Below are 18,536 nucleotides of genomic sequence, written 5' to 3'. Positions count from 1 at the left end.
CCCCGGTGCCCCGGCAGCTCTCCGTGCAGAGCGAGGGACCCTGCTGAGCCCGGCAGCTTCTCCAGGGCCCTTTGTTTCAGCCACTTAAGCCGTACATATCCCCCTCCCGTTACTCTCATTTCCATACTGCCGACACCCAAGCATGTGCTGGTGCCCCCGGTCCTTCTCAATGCAGAAGTTTTGATTTGAAACAACTTGAAGGCAAAGTGTTGGAAAGAATTCGCCCTGCTGAAATCCGAGCTGTGAGGATTTGGTTTCTTTGTTTTCGTTTTATTTCCCTGGCAAATTATCGGCTAAAATACACGGTTTTATGTACACACATATATATGTAATTCTACATACTGTATTTTACAAGTGGATTTGCCACTTTTTTTTAGTCTCCTGGAGAGGTTGAGGAAAGCTCACCTCGACTAGTCCGATCTCTTAGGGGATCGGCTTGTGTAATCGATTAATAATTCACTGACAATTAAAAAGGAAGGAAAGAAAAATAATCAGATGGGAACAGACTGGGGAACTGTATGTCTGATTATGCAAGTGAACCTGTAACGTGATATTATATGAAGTATTATGCATGCCAAGTAATTGTTTTTCTTTAATAACTGTTTTGTTTCCCCCCTCCTACCCACTCCTAAAATGAATTTCTGGACTATCATTATTTCTAAAAGTTTGAATTTCTTTTTTTTTTCAAATATTGAGGGGGAAATGACCTTATAAAACTCGGCCTTGGTGGAAAGTCAAGCTTTGATCGTACGTTCCAGGGCATAATCAGCTGCAATTGAACCAACCAGCTCGGAGCACTCGGTGTCCCTGCAGGCAAGGCCAGGTCTTGGATCTGCTGGGGAATGTGCATGCGGACCTGTCTCCTGTGAGGAAGGGCGATTTAATTCTTACTCTTTCCTACACTTTTCATTATAATTGAAGCAATCTTTTTTCTGGTTATGAAATCGATCGATCAACAAGATGTGGTGGAGCTTCAGCTTTGATACAATACCCTAGAAGAAGGGTCAGGGGTGGATTATAACCTCGACACAATTTTGGACTTTCCTCCCCCTTTTTTTTTTTTTTCATTTCTTTTTTTTTTTTAATATTATTTTCATTTTTTTCTTTTTTTTTTTTTTTTTTTTTTTCCCTCTGCTTTGGCCTGAAATATGGCTCTGAGCACCAGCCTGCACAGTTGAAGTCAGGATGTTGCAAGCCTCAAAACCACTCGAGAATTGCATATATATATATCCATATATATATTTATAGGTTCCTGAGAAAAGTACTAAATTGCTGGGATGCTGGTTTCCACATAAGCCCCGTTTCTGGAAGTTGTTTTCTTTTGAAGTGATTTTTTTCCCCCAGTTTTCTTTTCTCCTCTTTTTTTTTTTTCTTTTTTGTTTTTCTTTTTTATCTCTATTTTTTTTCCCAACTGATGCTGATCTCACCCTGAAATCTCCGGACATGTTCGCCAGCCGTTTTCTTGGCATATCCGTCAAACAGCCGAATTTGAGATGAACACTCCTAAAGCCTGGTCCCCGAGCGGCATAGGAAGGATCGGGAGGAGGCGAAGCTGGGCACGGGGGAAAGCGGCTGGGCTGGACTTCAGCCTTTCGGAGCCAGAGGAGGTGACTGGGGCCATGTTTCTTCCTCAGGGCGCAAGCACTTGATTTTGATGCCGTTCAAAGCCTGGCTGCCCCTGGAAGAGAGCGGCTAAAACCTTTTTTCCCCGTCATATCCAGCTCCCCAGATCTCCCAGTGTTACCTACTGGAGTAAAACCCTGACTCACTACAGTCATATCAGAGTAGATTGTAATCCAACGAGAAATTTAACATGCCTGCCACTCTCCACATGCCTCTTTTTTGGAGTAACATATGAGATTATTATACTTCTGATTCTACTAAATATTCTTTCCTTGAAGTTAAGGAACTGGCAGGGCTAAATGATCAATCGGATTTTTAAAATGTGTTTTGACATTAGTATGTTTGTTTTTTAAAGATGTGCTGATTATATCAATAAACAGATTTTTTTCATACACTGTATTTGTAACTTATGATCATGGTAAAATATTAAAAGGTGCAAGACATGAAGTCATCTAAGAAAAAGTGCTTACTTATGCCTTATTCTGTACGTGCAGAAAATGATTTATAGTGGCTTATTAAAAGTATGTGCTGAAAGTAGGAACATCTACACCTCAGGTTTCTTTACCTCGTAGCTTTTGTAATGATATTTTTCCCTGTATCTGATGGCAAGAAATTTCTGCTGGGTGCAGAGAAACACCTCGCACCAGATGCAGTCCCTGAGGAGTGTGCATTGACTATTTCAAAATAGGTAAAACCCTCACAAGCGAACACCCACGCCCACCCCTCAAATCAGGACAGCAAATTCCTCAAAGTTTTCTTCCTTGTGTGTATTTTTTATTAAACAAATAAAAAAGTAAGAGTCACACGCTTTGTGCTGTTCCTGCAAACAGAAAGCTCTAAGAAAAATGTTGATGGACTGTAAAGCTCGAAGTACTTTTGCCGAGGCTGTTTATGACATATAGAGACATACGTTGTGCTTTATAGATCAAAGCAACCTCAGAATAGCTTTAAAATAAATCCAGTTATACTACAGCTGTAATATTATTATGCAGCATAAATCCTTGTCTGTTGACATTTATTTAATGAATGTTGCTACAACAGCTTAGCTAGATGGCACTCCAGAGGCGAGGCAAAGGAGAGCCTTGCCAGATTACTCACAAAGACAACTTGTGTTTATTGGACACTAATAAAAATAATCAGAGAGAAGATTTTTTTTTTAAGCGAAGCAAACAACAATCAAAATAGAGTTTGAACTGCCCTTTTGAAATAAATTCCTAGTGTAGCTGCAGCAAGATGTTATTATTAATTACACTTTAAATGAAAGTGATCGATATGCTGGAAAGCACCTTGTTAAATGGCTGCTTTGCAAATGATACATTGCTCACCGGTTTAAGATGGCCCATAACTTTTCTCGTAGGCACGAGTCTAAAATATTCATGCAAATCAATACTTGATAAATCTCATAGGTGCGTGCTGGCTCCACTGTTCAACAATATATTTGGATCGATTATTTTTTTTTTCTTTTCCACTGCATTATCTTGGAATAGTCTGTCTGTGCCCCTGCCAATGTGCCCCATCGATCGGAGGGAGACTCGCCCCAGACTCCGGCGGACCCGCAGTGTGCAGTGCTGTCAGCCTCAAATAAGATCCAGGCAATATTCCTACATTTCCCTTCCCATTCCAGACAAATGCAACTTTATGGTGGATGTCTTAATGCTTCCTTTAACTATCCTAAGTTCCTGAGTTTCTCAACTCTGCTTATGATTTAATTTCTATGTAGCGAGATACTTGAAGGTCTATACAAAAAGATAGAAAAGAAAATTTAGATGTCCACCTAAAATTTAAACTTTTCTCTTTTCTTTTCTTTTCTTTTCTTTTCTTTTCTTTTCTTTTCTTTTCTTTTCTTTTCTTTTCTTTTCTTTTCTTTTCTTTTCTTTTCTTTTTTCTTTTTTTCTTTTTTTCTTTTTTTCTTTTTTTCTTTTTTTCTTTTTTTCTTTTTTTCTTTTTTTCTTTTTTTCTTCTTTCCTTTCCCTTTCCTCTTTCGCAATTCCAGCCTCCTAAGCAGTTGGGTATTATTGGCTTTATTCGGAATCCCCCTCCCGATTTTCCCGCAGGTATCAAGCACTGTGTTTGGAGGAAGGCGATTTAGCAGAGGATTCTGAACTGACCTCAGAGGGAAACAGAATTTCCAAAAGGGATGCTCTGTCCCGGGGCACGGATAGACAGCTCTGTCCCGATCTGCCCGTGCCCGACACCTCCTGGGCCGGAGCATCCTCTGAGCGAGCCCAGCTGCCCAGAAAACTTGTGGCTGTGTGACGCCGTCCTGGGGAGCTCCTGAGAGAGTTGCTTTCTCTCTTCTGATGCCGTTTTCTGCTCTCCCTCCCCCGATTCCTCCCCGGGATGCCCGGCGCAGGCACGGGATGTCCTGCTGTCCGAACCACTCCCTGCTCCAGCGGGGCCCTGCCGGGGTGATGGGAGACCACAAGAGCAACCCGCAATTCATGTCCAGCCATTACTGAACCGCTAAAGAGAGTTTTATTCAGGGACCAGCATCGCCAAAGAGCCAGAACCCGCCCGGTGTTTTTAATGAGCTTTTCGGACAGCGCTTCTGTCCACAGGGCTGTGTCCCCGGAGAGCAGCGGAGATGATGATCCAGAGAGAGCTGCGAGGTGCCGCTGTGTCCGCAATCGCCAAGGGCTCACTTGCAAGGGGATGTGAAATCCAGGGAGGGACTTTTGCCCTCGAGTACCTCGGGGGATAAACCAAACTCGATTCTGTAAACCGAGAAAAACCAGACTCTTCGGCGTTTCTGTACCGTCTAATCAGATTTCATTTCCATCAGGTTTAGAGTAAGAAACTTTTTGTGCTCTGAGCTAAAATGGAAATATAGATATGTATGACGAGTGATTTCTGGTAAAAAGCTTTCCCGGGTGAAAGGTTTCCACTCTGCACGATGCTAGTTTCTACTCCAGGATTATATTACTAAAAGGAAAAGGTTCGCTTTTCCTGCCCTGCCGCTGTGCGGTGCCGGCCTCCGTGTCCTCACACGTCCCAGACAACGAGGGTCTTCACAAACAAAACGCAAATGAGGCGTGGGCTGAAGGAAACCCTCCACCTACGGCAGGAAAATCTGTTCGTGGTGACCGAGAGCCCTCGGAGCCGGGAGGGACCCTCGGCGGTGGGAGCGGCTCTGGGGGGGACGGCCGTGAGGGATCCGCTCTCCGGCCTCTCTGAGCCCACACCCGCTTTGCTCGCTCGGATCCCCGCAGAACGCGAGGGCTGCGGCCGAGGTTCCTCCTGCCCACACCAACCCCTTCCCGGGGCTGCTCCACGCGTCCCGGGAACCATTCCTTGGAAAAAACTCCTGAATTTTGGGAAAGACTCTCTCCCCTTCGCCCGGTCGGACACTGTTCCCCGCATTAACTCTGGGTTAAGCGTGGGGAGGAGGCTCGGATTGTGTTGCTGGGGGTCCATGTGGGCCCGGGGGTTTCTGCAGCCTTCCCATCCCCGCTCCCTCCGTGGGAGGACTCTCCGCAGGTGGCTGTTTGGGTTGTGCAGGATACGCTTCACCTGTTGGTCTTTAGATTCCCTCCGAAGGTAAGAGTGACCCAGCAGAGGACATGAGTATGGACCTGGCTTGTAGAACTCGCTGCAGGGGGACCCGGGACTCCCGCCGCATCCTCTTGTGGCCGGTGAATTCATTCCATCTTGTCCCAGGGGCTGAAGAGACCCAGCTCTGCAGCGTGCTCCCTCTGCACGAAGTTTGTCGGGGAAAGCCAAACAAAACCAAAACCAAATCCAAAACCAAACTAAACAAAAAACCAAACCAATCAACAAACAAAAAAAAGAAAAATAAACAAACGACGAAAAGAACCCAAACGAAACTAAAAATGAAAAAAACCAAACCAACCCCGAGCTTGAAAAGTGGGTCTGGGAATGGATGGCAGAACTTTCCCAGCAGGGTGTTATCGGACCGCATCTCCCAGGGCTGGGCTTGGGCTGCGCGGGGAGTGGAGGGGGCTGTGGTGAAAAAAAAATTGGGTAGCAGAACTTATGTCTCCTTCATCACTTTCCTTCTTATTTCTGTCTTTTTCAACTTTTACTTTTTCTTCCAAGAAAATGTCTTCCAGGAAAGCACACTGAATCAAGGCATTTGCTTTTTTTAGGACGGTTTGGTTTTTATTTATTTATTTTTTCTTTTTGGACCTAGAAGGGAAATGGTTTGCAGCAAGAACAGATGTGAGCACCTGGGACGTGCCTCACTCACAGACAGCGCAAAGGGAGGCCGATACAGGAGTGCAAAGAGCGACCCGACCTGGCGTCCAAGGCTCCCATGCTCCTTGTTTTACCATCTCAGACCTGATTTCTTAAATTATATTTTCAGCTGCTTCTTCGCATTTTGTAACTCTCTTTCCTGGGTCATTCCCTTGGCCCTTCCCTCTCTCTCTCTCTGATGGATATTTTGCTCTGATAAAACGCCCAGTTCCTGTAGGAGACTGCGAGACAAATGCAACAAGTTCGGGTATTTGGCCAATCATTCCGTATTGATGGAAGATGGACACATTTCTTTTTCGGCTGGTGGAAAATATGCAGCTTTCCAGCAGAAGGCTGCATTAAAATTTGAGTGCATTCATAAAGTGAAAAAAAATGCAGGAAAAAGAGCTGAAACCCGCTCTCTCAAGTACCAGTGCGTTAAAGATTAACGCAGTCCAAAGCCTTAAGATGCCCCTGTTTTTAGCTCATGGAACCTCTAGCATCACAATTTCTAAAAGCCTGTCAGCACTTCTATTGTCAATCCTTTTTCAAGGACTTCTGGCTTTCCCTCAGCAGTTTTCGTGGTGGAAACCTCGAGACTCGCACTAAAAGCCGCTGGAAGCATTTCCTTGGCTTTGCACGGGTACGCAGAGAGAGAGAGGTTTCCCTGTGATGCACAACGGATGGCGGCTGTAAAATCGCTGGGCGTCCTGCCTCGAGTCGTGCAAACGGGTTTTAAACGCTGCAGTGCTGGGAGGTGTGGGAGCAAAAGTTCTCAAGGTAGTACAGAAACACATCGATCCTTCCCCAGGCTGCAGGGCTCAGGTGAACGCTTCTCCATCTCCCAAAGGCGAGTTCACCTTGCAAAACTCACACACCCACGCAGCCTGCCGGCACTTTCTCGTCTGGAAGCTACAGAAGGGCTCTGCTGTCCCGCGGGGAGGGCAGGGGATGTGGAGGGGGTGGTGAGGTGAGGGGGGAATGTGTGGGAGTTATGTGTGGATTTTGGGGTGGCCTGACACCACGGGGCTCCTTGGGAGTAAAAAAGGGTCCCTTTCTCCCCAGGGTAACCATGTATATTCAGTCTGAGAGTCTGCAGGTGAAAGAACCAAGGGAAGAGACTCTGGGTGTATGAGCTACTCTCCCACAGCCTACCCCTTCCTTCCTTCCTTCCTTCCTTCCTTCCTTCCTTCCTTCCTTCCTTCCTTCCTTCCTTCCTTCCTTCCTTCCTTCCTTCCTTCCTTCCTTCCTTCCTTCCTTCCTTCCTTCCTTCCTTCCTTCCTTCCTTCCTTCCTTCCTTCCTTCCTTCCTTCCTTCCTTCCTTCCTTCCTTCCTTCCTTCCTTCCTTCCTTCCTTCCTTCCTTCCTTCCTTCCTTCCTTCCTTCCTTCCTTCCTTCCTTCCTTCCTTCCTTCCTTCCTTCCTTCCTTCCTTCCTTCCTCCCTCCCTCCCTCCCTCCCTCCCTCCCTTCCCTCCCTTCCCTCCCTTCCCTCCCTTCCCTCCCTTCCCTCCCTTCCCTCCCTTCCCTCCCTTCCCTCCCTTCCCTCCCTTCCTTCCCTTCCTTCCCTTCCTTCCTGATTTCTATTGCTGCTTTTCCTCGTCGGACTCCTCCTCACTCCTGTCTTCCCAATCTTCTCCCTCAATTCTTCTCCTTCCGTGATCTCCTTTCTGCCATCCCACATCCTCCACGCCTTTGCCGTGGGCTCTTCTGGCCCTGCCCTCCCTCCGCCCCCTTACACTGAAGGGCCTGGGCAGGAGGGCAGCGGACCCTGCCCAGCCTCGGCTGCCCGGGGCACCTTTCGGAACACCTCGCCGTGCTCCCCGCCCTCCCTTCCTCCCCTTTTCCCTCCAGTCTCTGCTCCTTTTCCTTCTCCTCTCCTCCCCAGCACCGCTCCCCCCGTCCTCAGTCCTTTGGCTCCCTCTAGCTCCATCCCCTCCCTCCGTCACCCCGACCCCTCCTCCTGCGGACCCATCCTTCCATCCTTCCCTCCGCCCCGGCTGCGCTGCCGCTCTCCCGCCGCCGCCGACAGTGCCGCGCCTCGGCTCGGCTCGGCTCGGACAGGCTCGGCTCGGCTCAGCTCGGACAGGCTCGCTTCGGACACGCTCGGCTCGGACAGGCTCGGTTCGGCCCGGACAGGCCCGGCTCGCCGCGCCATGGTGCAGCTCGGGGGCGGCCGCCGAGCTCCTCCGGCCCCGGGCGCGCCACCGGCCTTCAGCATCGAGAGCATCCTGCGGCGCCCGGCCAGGGAGCGGGGCACGGCCCGCTGCGCGCTGCCGGAGGAGCAGGAGGAGGAGCAGGAGGGAGAGGGGCCTGAGGAGCAAGAGCCCAGTAAAGGCTCCAGCGACTCGGGTACGGAGCCAGCAGCCTCCTCGGGCTGACCCGCAGGTCCGGCCCCCACCCGGGCGGTACCTGGGCACCCCCAGTGCCGCCGGGCCGGGCCGGGCCAGCGCACACGCACACACACACACCGACACAGACACGCAGACACAGACACTCTCGAACACAGACACAGGCACAGACACAGGCACAGACACAGACGCGGACGCACAGACACACACGCACACGCAGGAGGAGGGGAGGCTCCGCGGGCGGACGCGGAAGATGCCGCACATCACCCACCTGCTTCCAGGCTATTGTGCTCCCCTCCCGGCCTCCTGCGGCTGTCCCGTGCTCAGGAGCCCCTCGCTTTCCTGTCACACAGCTGGCAGAGGGATTTCCTTGGATCCTTATGGAAGCGCCTCACCCTTCTTCTCCCCTCTGGAGGGTGTGGGACCGCGGCCAGCTCTCGGCAGCCCCCTCCCCATCCTGTCCCCCCCGCAGCCTCTCCCTGCGCTCCGCTGCCGGGCTGTGCGTGCATACGGGGCGGGGGCGCGGGCTGCGGCCGGGACTGATGCTGTGCTTTGCCCTTGCAGGCAGCGAGCCCCGCCGGCCCCGTGCAGAAGGGACGAGCCGCGGCCTCGGCCCCGAGGGCGGCGAAGCGGGGTCCCCGCTCCCCGCGGAGGGGACGCGCGGTCCCCGGCAGCCGCAGCCCCGAGAGGCCGGGGGCTCCGGCGCGGAGAACGGCAGATCGCCGGCGGCGGGCGGCAGGAAGAAGACACGGACCATCTTCTCCAAGTCCCAGGTGTTCCAGCTGGAGTCCACCTTCGACGTGAAACGCTACCTGAGCAGCTCCGAGCGGGCCGGGCTGGCCGCCGCGCTGCACCTCACCGAGACGCAGGTGAAGATCTGGTTCCAGAACCGCCGCAATAAGCTCAAGAGACAAATGTCATCCGAGCCCGAGGGCCCGGGGCCGGCCGAGCCCCCCGGGCAGCCGCAGCCCCCCAGTGCCGCCTCGGCTCTCTCCTTCCCGGCCCTCTACAAGGACAGCGCCCTGCTCAGCCGCTGCCTGCTGCCGCTGCCTTTCCCCCTGCTCTGCCCGGGCAGCGCCATCCCCTACCTCTGCCTGCCCGGGCCGGGCAAACACTTCAGCCTGGTGGACGGGGATGTATAGCCCTGGCCTCCGACCTTGCCTTGCCAGGGGCCGCCCCGATTTTATTTATGACCCCGCTGGGCAGGTGGAGTGTCCGTCACAGCCACAGCCACCACCCGGCCCACGGAGGGGCCTCCCGGGAGCCCCCACGCGTGTCCGTGGCTGCCGGCGCTGCCAAGGCTCTGAAGGGCCCTGCCAAGCCGCTCTCACTCTCGCAGCTCTTATTCGGTGGTCAGGACGGAGGAGATAACAGGGAGCCACCAAAGAAACGGGGACGTGCTCTGCCTGCCGCCCTTCCAAATTATCCCGTTCCGGTTTCACAGGAGGGCCGATGCTCTGCCTCAGTCCGTGGGGACCGTGTCCCCCTGTCTGTCCCAAGCATCGTGGCGGTCGCTTTACCGTGAACCGAGTCACGTTTCATACAGATTGGTAATGGCCAAAGCCGCTCTGTGCTTCTCTGTCTCTCAAACTCTCCTCCTGTAATATCCCTCTGAGTAGCTTCTCCCCATCTTTTACATTATCAAAATGTAGACACATTTCCTCAGATATGGTTCTTAAACTGTGACTTTTCTGCTTTTTTCCCCTTCGGAAAAAACACCCCAAGATCTCTCTCACATGTTTTGCGCTAACTGGTTCTCAGAATGAGGGTCGTGTGATGATTTTACAGAACATGACAAGCTGTCTCTTGTGCTAATCCCGCCCTCCGAAATCTCCTGGGACGGTTTTACCTGCTATCCTAGGATAAAGAAGTGCGGTTTAAAAATTTTTTTTATATCTATCTACACATAAATCTGCAAACGCTTTTGTCGTCCTTTGGTTTCTACGTTAACACGCCTTATATCCCAAGGTTGGAAATAAACTTTTTCAGAAAGTTGAAACTTCTGCCTTTTCAATAGTCACTGCTAGGTAGTATCAAATGAAAGATATTTCCTAGAGTGCACCGATGATTTTTATTTTACAAATAAAGAGCACAATTTAAAAAATTAAAACACAGTCGTGACATTACGAATTTCACCCTTGCACGCGCGAATGGAAACTCATCGATTTTTCCCAGTGGGGGAAAAAAGCACGATAGCTGTTTCGGCTAGACAAGAAGGGGTTTTCTTTCATTTTCTCACTCTTCCGTTTGTCTTTCCGTGGGCAATTGATACAGATGCTCAAGGAACAGGCGCAGGCGAGTCCCCCCGGCTCGGGGCGGCTGCCGGGCTCCGCTCCCAGCCGGGGAGGTGCCGCAGCCGAGCCGAGCCTGGCTCCAGCCGAGCGCGGGGAAACGCTTTCCTCGGCTCTCGGAAGTGTTCTGGCCGCTGCGGTGATCTAGAAGTGTTGTTTGACCTCTCCTCTCGCTTTTAAATCCGTTTTGAATCAGTGTCAAGCAGCAAGAGGTGTCTCACAGGGCTCCCTTGCTCTGGGAAGAAAAAAAACGAAATAAAAAGGTCGAGGCTGCGGTGAGGGTGGTGTCAGCAAGTGGAGAGGCTTAAGGGGACCTGCCGGGGGCACTTCATAGCTCAGGTTTCCCCAAACTGCCGCTCCAGGGAAGGTGCAGGCGACGAACTGACGGTTTGGACCGCAGGACTCGCTTCTTTTCTCGTCTGAATTTATAGTGATAGCCAAAGAAATTAAAATCGCCTGAGTCTGCGAGTTGCTCCGTGGTTAAATAACACATTTCCCAGAGTGACGATCTATGGTTCCTGTTTGTCTATGTTTCATAACTGGTGATCTGTTTCGGAACCTTCCTTTGGTTGTTTGTTCTAACGTTTTCTATGTCTATACCCCATTACTTGACTACTATTACCAGAAGCAAATCCACCTTTTCCTAAATCCCTACCAATGGAAGTTTAATCAGATGCAACAGCTATACACTAGGGTCCCTTCATTTAGTTCTTTAACATGAAAAAAACTTTATTTAAAGACGCTGTCCTTCCTCATCACTGCAGCCTCTTACGTCTCCGTGGTGAAAAATAACCATATAAGAAATCGTTATTCTGCAATTAATCTACTTTTCACTACATTTATGGAACGATTTTCAGTCTTCTTCCCGCTTTATTATATTTCCTTTCAAATTGTTGCTGGAGTTGCAGAAGCAAAACGAGGGAAAATACGAACCCACGGAAACGGCGGGAGGTTTGTTTTTTCCATCAGAAACAAGGGGCAGAGTAGTTCTGCAGGCAAGAGGAGTTAGCACGGGTCAGGTTTCGCAGCTTGCTGCTCTCGGACCCTCTCGTCAGGAGTTAATGAACAACGAAAGCCCGAAACAGCCGTGGAGCCAGGCAAAGTAAATAACTACCCCAAATTATTCGTTTTACATCAAGGTAAAAGTGCTGGTTCTGTGAGTACTGGCCAGAAATATTATCTGAACTGTTGCTGCTTAGAGTAACACGGCCAGTGGCAAGGGACCTTTCTCTGAAGAAAACCAAGTTCAGGATGCATCGGGATTCCCAGCCGAGCAGTCAATGCTGATCACACTGAATATTACTGCCGTTTCTTTTACAGCTCAAAACAATTGTGTTTGCAATTACTAATCGTTCCTTATTACAACAGGAGATTGCTACAGGCCACTGTACGGCTAACCTGTTGATGAGAGACTTCAAGGGACGAAACAGACCACAGCAGAACTAAACAAGAAAACAGGCAAATAAGCCTCAAGCAACCCCCCAAACCATCCAATTAACCACAAAACTCCAAACCGCAACCAAAAAAAAAAAAAAAAAAACCCAACCCCCCTCCCCCCCAAAAAAACCCAAATAAAAAACTCAAAAAACCCCAAAACCCTCAAATCCTAAAAAACTCTAACAGAGCTTGCAAGGAATTTGAGGAAAAAAAAGAAAAAATCCAAACAACCAAACCAAACCAAACCAAATCAAGCCAACCAATCCCAACTCCAAACAGTGCTAGAGCCGATTAGTTGCTGGAACTGAGATTTAAAATGTGCTGTGAAGGTTTGATACAATGAAAAGAGGTGGTGCAACTGCTTCAGAAGTGCGTGGTTTTTTGCTATCATCTATCAAAAGCTCATATAAAAGTATATTTTTTAAAATTTATGATTATTAGAATAACAAGAAGCCCTGCCTGTGCTGGGAAATCCCCTGTGTTAGCACAGCACTTCTGTACCAGCAGGTTCACTTGGAATTCTCTATAAATTGAATAGGAAAGAGAGACATGTGTAAGACCTGGCACCTGAATCTTAAAAAAAAAAAAAAAAGAAGATGGTGATTAAATATGACATTTATCCATTTATCAACAGGAAAATATATTTAAAAATCAGTTGGATTCACACACAAATGTGTTAGATACATACACAAATGCACTGCTCAGTGAAAGAGTGCAATAGAAGGGCTTAAAAAATCTGCTCAATCTCTCTCTCCTCCACCCATTCATAAAAGCCTCACAAGGCTCATTCTAAGTGCAGCACCTCCAGAAAACTTGATTTTCATATCACCTGTTATGCTGTAAAATTCCCAGAGCTTACGATGATCAATCACGTTACTTTTCTTGTATGAAAGTGTGTTGAGAATTAGAAAATTCATTTTTTTTCTGCTGGAGAACAAGCCTTCTCCTGTATCTGCTCTGTTGGAAGATTTTGGAAAACTCCCCTAGGATTGGTTTCCCACTGGAGTCTCGTGATCAGGAGGCTGGAACAGACAGTTGTTATCATTGTGTTTTGTTCTGCTTTGTTGTTCTCCAACCACCACATACACAAACACCTTGATGGGTCAGCACAAGGATTCTGTGCCTGCCTTGTCCACCCTGTGCTGTTCAGATTTCTGCTCCGGACCAGGCTGGGGCTCACCTGCACCAGGTGAGAGAAGTTGTGCTACAGACCAGAGGGAGAAGAGCTACCCAGCACAGCTCTATGGCCTTACTAGGTGTTGATCTAGAATATGAAAACTTTCCTGCTTCTTCTCACCTTTTCATAGATTTGGGGCTTTTTGTTTGTTTTTTTTTTTTTTTTTTTTTTTTTTGGGTTTTGATTTGCTAACGTGAAATGATAAGTTGTCTTTTCTTCCATTTTTTAAGGAAATGATTGAACTTACTACAGATTTTCTATGTTAATATGTTAAGTAAGGGTTTCATCTGCCTAGAGGAAGGCTTGCAATGTTACCCCAAAAAGTAGTAATGTTTCATGTTCTGCAAGAAAGCCACCAATGATTGGCAATAGAGGAATTAGACAAAGAAGCAGGAGTCACAGCTTTATCTCCCAGGGGAGATTAATTTGAATCTAGGCAGATTAATAAAATTTAAGGAAGATGAAAATTCATGGCAGAATCTCAGAAGAAGAATAACATGGATGATCCAAAATAATTATGAACATGAAGAAATAATTAATTTTGGAGTGGCACATAGTAAAAATGATCTCTCTGTCTCGTCTGTGCAGTGGAGGTCTAACCCCACCATTTTTTGGAAAGCCAGTAGTTTATTTCCCTTTCTCATTCACATGAATATGTGCAGTGGGCTCCTTTTGCAAGTTAAACTTGGGCTTGGCCTGATTCTGCTTTCCCTTACAAACACATGGTGGGAAGGCAAGGATGAGACCTCTAGAATATGTCTGACTCAGAGCAGAATTTGTCAGATCAAGTCCTTAAGATTTTTCCTTTTTGGAGAATCTGAAGTTATAATATCCTCATAGCTGCAATGTGAAATAGTAACCATACTGAAAAAATAAGTTATGTATTTACTGGAGAGGCTTGGAAATGCCTGAGCCTAAATTTGCATTTATATTTGTCTCAACACTGATATTGAATGTGCTCTTGCATCCTGAGAAGTGGTTGTCAATCAGTTCATCTGTCAGAGATCATATAAAGAGCTTAAAATGAAAACCTGTGAAGTGTTTATTACTAAAAATAGAGTCCATCAAGGAGCATAAATTCAGAAATGTTTATCTTTTGTCCTGTGTTGCAGTACCTGGGAAGTGCTCTGTTCCTAAAAGGAGAAAGCCTTTTATTTCAGAGTAGAATTTAACTTTAGAGGAAAACAGTGATTTCTGGAATGGGAAATGGTGCTTGCAATATAATCAGTGCACAGAGGGAGCAATCATATCTGCCTCTTCTCTGTTCTCCACACATCAGTTACATTGGTGATGATCTTCATGTAAAATCCAATGGGGACCAGAAAACATTACCAGACATTCTAAAAAAAACCAAAACAAAAAACTTAAAGGAATGTCCACTTTAATCACAGCACAACATTCCCAGCTGTATCATCAAAATCAAGTTATTTAGCGCAATAAGCAGTTGAGAATATACAAGCAGAAGAAGTCGTGCAAGATCAGTAAATCTGCAGTTAATTAGAAGAAGCAGGAGAGGAAGGCGTGGACATGCCTGAAGGTGGCTCTAAGGAGGGCAGAACCACAGCAGCAGGTAAGAGATTTTCAAGCAGAATTTTGTTGTGCTCAGCTGTGAGACTTTTAGACCCTGGTGGGCAACATAAGCTACTTTTATGAGCAGCTGTGTGGTCAGAGTAGCAAGAGGTGTACCAGGAGTCAGCAACCCAAAAAAACATTTGGGTTTTGCAAATCGTGAGTGCACCAGGACAATTGGGTGTTGTGCCAGACCAGAAATGATGGGGCACTCTGAGGACAAATATAGCGGCAGTGATGCCTGTGCAAATCACTGTGTGAAACCTCATTGTGAACACAGTGTAAAACCTCATTGTACAGACCCACCTTTGAATTTTGGTTCCTCAGTCTGCTGCAGTCAGATGTGTCCTTTGGGACAGTGATTTCTGAGCTGTTCTGGTTGGAACAGAGGTCACCCTAGCCTGCCCAAAGGTTTTTCATCAGTTTGTGAACTGTTACACAGAAAGAAGTGACACTCTATTAAACAACAGATCCTCTCCTACAGTTTTGATTTTTTCATTATTTTCACACATGGATCTAGAGATCAGAAGTATAACCTTTATAGAGGATGCATCATATGAGAGATCAGCTGGGGAAGTTATTTTTCATGGCTGTCTTCTATTTTGAATAAAATTATTGAACCAGCATGGCTCTTATCAAGTAGGGATAATAATCTTTTAATAATTGATGAAGATCAACATTTGAATGAATCTGGATCAGCTTTCATCCTGGCTGCTCTCCCCAAATCTGCCAGATCCAGTTCCTCATTTGTTTTAACAACCAGCTATAGGGCAGCTACAGGAACCTCAGTTCTGCACATAGATTTTATCTGGGAGCACTCAAAGTTCAGTTTGTGACCACTAATGAGAAAAGCAAAGTTACACACAGAGCCAACATGACTGTGAGATTGGTGTGAACTCTTAGCTCTTTCTAAACGTCATGAACAAAAATATTTTACTAAAAAATAATCCCTGTATGCAGTTATTATACCTTTCTAAATTGACACCAATGCTAAAATCAGAAAGGAGGTTTGTCTGCCAGTTAATCAGAATGTTGTCTGCATTCCAGTCCTCTATTCAAAATTTTCTCATTTTTTGTAAATAAATGACATGTTTAGATCTATTTTGCAAATAAATACCTGGGACCCATGCACAAATGTCTTTCACTCTTCCCTTGCAGTGGTTGCAATGTCTACTGAATCTTTCACTGTCTTACTGAGTTTTAGTGAATCCTTTGTGTGAACTGATAAAGATCTGAATGTCCCCATGTTCTTTCATGCAAACAGATTTACAGTATCTTCACACTGATTCCCGATTATCAGCTGAGTAAATACCTGGTGCTCCTGTATTTTCAGGTATGTTTGTATGTGCTTTAGCATATAATAAAGCAGTGAAAAACTCTGCATGGTTGAAAATGTTTTGTTTTTAGCAGTCTCCCATATTTTGTACATGTAGGATTGTTGGTCCCATACAGTGACATAACTCTGCCTTTTTGTGCAGCACAAGGAAAGCAGTCTGGAGCTGTTATGGTATATTACTGTGTAATTTCAGTGTTTGCTTGGAGAGTCATCAATGTGAAATTATAGATGCAAAGAACCCTAATTACTCTGTAGGAAATGTTATGTGGTAGGATGTGCATGTGTTTTTAAAACACTGCAATTTGTGGATTTTTAAGTAAATATCTGCATTCAATTTCCATTATTAAATAATTACTTCACATATGTGTTTGCTTCCCTAGACTACCAAACCTGACATTTAAGTGGGCAAGGAGAATGGCACTAGTTTGTATATCCTTGTGTTAACAAGCTTTTAATAACCATGTAGTAAAGTTGTAAAATTGGGATGCAGGGAAAATAGATGAAAAGATAACAGCTAAATTAAAAAATAAGTATGCTTAGCATTGTAATCCTACAGACTGCATAATAAAACCTATGAAAAAATATCTGTAAAATTCAGCTATATTTTCATATTAAGAAGCTAAAGGAATTAAAAACATAGCAAGCAACAGGCTGTTTTCAGACTGTTTCTAAGCATTTCCATGGTGTTATTTTGTTAGTAGAATATTATAATAAAATAACGATTTTAAAAAATCTGATTTAGAAATGCAAAATATTTTGAAAATAGGTATTAAAACTAGCAACCCACTTATTAAGACAAACGCCACCTTTAATGAAACTCAATCTCTCAATCACTTGCATGTCTCAAGGGAGACAGAGTCTATGAACATTGCTATCAGAAATAGCAGATGACTGATACAGTAAAGACATCAGCCCCCTTTGTCATGTCACTGGACTCTGATCTAAATCAATGGGGAAATGTCCCCTCATATGCCCACTTGTCCCTTTACTGAAAAATCTTTTGCCCTGGGTCAGATGCCAGGATCAATGAGTCCTCATGTTTTCTGTTGCATTCTCTCAGTTCAGTGTGGAAGGGGTTACTCAGGATGGTGACAGCAGTGGCAGGGGACTGCACTTGAACTGAGAGCACCTTGCACAGTGAACCTGATGAAAGCAAACCCAGAAACTTTGTAAGTGAAAGCAGTTTGGGGAGAGACTCTGGCAGCTTCTGAAAGGAATGCATGTGTAAACATGTGGCTTTTCACTCTACAGCTGCATTTTGAAGAAGTGCTATTGTCAGGCTAGACTGGATTATCCTGGTCCTCACAGATCTGCTCGGTGGCTGAGTAACACATCTAGCAAACTCATTGGGGTATTGATTCCACAGTAAGTCAAGTGGCATGGAACGAGTCTCTTTTGATATTTTTTTTTCCTAAAAATGAGTCCTTCTCTCAATAAAAATGCTGAGAAATGCATGGTTTAATTTGCTGGGTGCAGGACCTGAGATGTGTGATACACCAGGCTCTTAGAAATGATTAAAGGAGAAGCTCTTGAATCATGTGAAATGTTGTGTGGGCTAATTTTCCAGTGCTGTTTCTGCTTTGTGCTGCAAGGATCAGAGGAATACACAGTTTGTATTTTCAGACTGTTCTATATATTCAGATTATTCCAAACCATCTTTTATGAATATAAAAACCCTACAATGAAATGTCGTATTCACAAATCAAGCATAACACTTCCAACATGAACGAAATGAGGGAGCAGAGACTTATCTTTAATAGACTGTGCAGATCAAATCCTTTTCCACTGTCACACAGCACCCGCTTAGCAAAAAATTAAAATTAACACAATAATATATAGATCTGTGAAACAGGGTTGAGTTTCATTCCTAAATAGACTATATATGGCTTTTGGCTATGTTTGAGAGTGTGTACATCCAGTTTAGTTTTTAATAAAATTAATACTTGCACCTGGTACCACTCTTTTCTAGTGGCGGTGGAACAGATCTATAATTGCAATTATTCTCCTCCTGGGTGATTTAGTTCAACTCCCTGTGCCATGCAGGATATTCCCCACATTATTTCTACTACTTATCTAATCTATTATTGAATAGTTCTGGTGCTGGTGCCTCAATTACCTCCATTACTCTCTCCCAAGGCTTGACGCTCTGTCTGACATGATTCCCTCCTGCCCCACACTGAACGGCTCCCATTGTGTCATGTGTGGTTTTGGGTTCTATTTCTTGGTTTGATTGCTTTCACATTCTCAGAATCCCCCACTTTTGAAAGGTTTACAGTGTCATCAGGACTTGTGTAGTTTCTTTCATCCTCAGGCTTATGAACTGGGATCCTGTCCAATCCTTCTACCACTGATGTGGATTTTCTTTACCCTTTTCTGAAGTATTTACTCTACATGTTCTGCCTTGTTGTCTTCCCAAATGCACAGACAGAAATGCTCATACTGCAGGGAAGTAGTACTTAAGCTGGTGATGTACAGGGTTGTATTTCAGTGACACAATACACTGCAACTCGATAATTCTATTATTTTTGTTCAAGGTCTGTGTTTTAATAAGTTGGTTAGATT

The 18,536-nt window shown here is 46.1% G+C and overlaps 1 protein-coding gene across 1 annotated transcript; it reads left to right on the top strand.

Annotated features, from left to right (window-relative positions):
* Window positions 1-7,790: 7,790 nt before the first annotated feature.
* Window positions 7,791-10,182, top strand: LOC141729039 (homeobox protein HMX2-like). The gene is made up of 2 exons (XM_074540440.1): window positions 7,791-8,165; window positions 8,729-10,182. The coding sequence occupies exons 1-2, from the start codon at window positions 7,970-7,972 to the stop codon at window positions 9,304-9,306; spliced, it is 774 nt and encodes a 257-aa protein (XP_074396541.1). The 5' UTR covers window positions 7,791-7,969; the 3' UTR covers window positions 9,307-10,182.
* The last annotated feature ends 8,354 nt before the right edge of the window (window positions 10,183-18,536 follow it).

Source organism: Zonotrichia albicollis, chromosome 5, assembly GCF_047830755.1.
Source record: "Zonotrichia albicollis isolate bZonAlb1 chromosome 5, bZonAlb1.hap1, whole genome shotgun sequence".
NCBI lineage: Eukaryota > Metazoa > Chordata > Aves > Passeriformes > Passerellidae > Zonotrichia > Zonotrichia albicollis.
The sequence above is the reverse complement of the archived record's forward strand: the minus strand, read 5'-3'. Positions and strand labels throughout refer to the sequence as shown.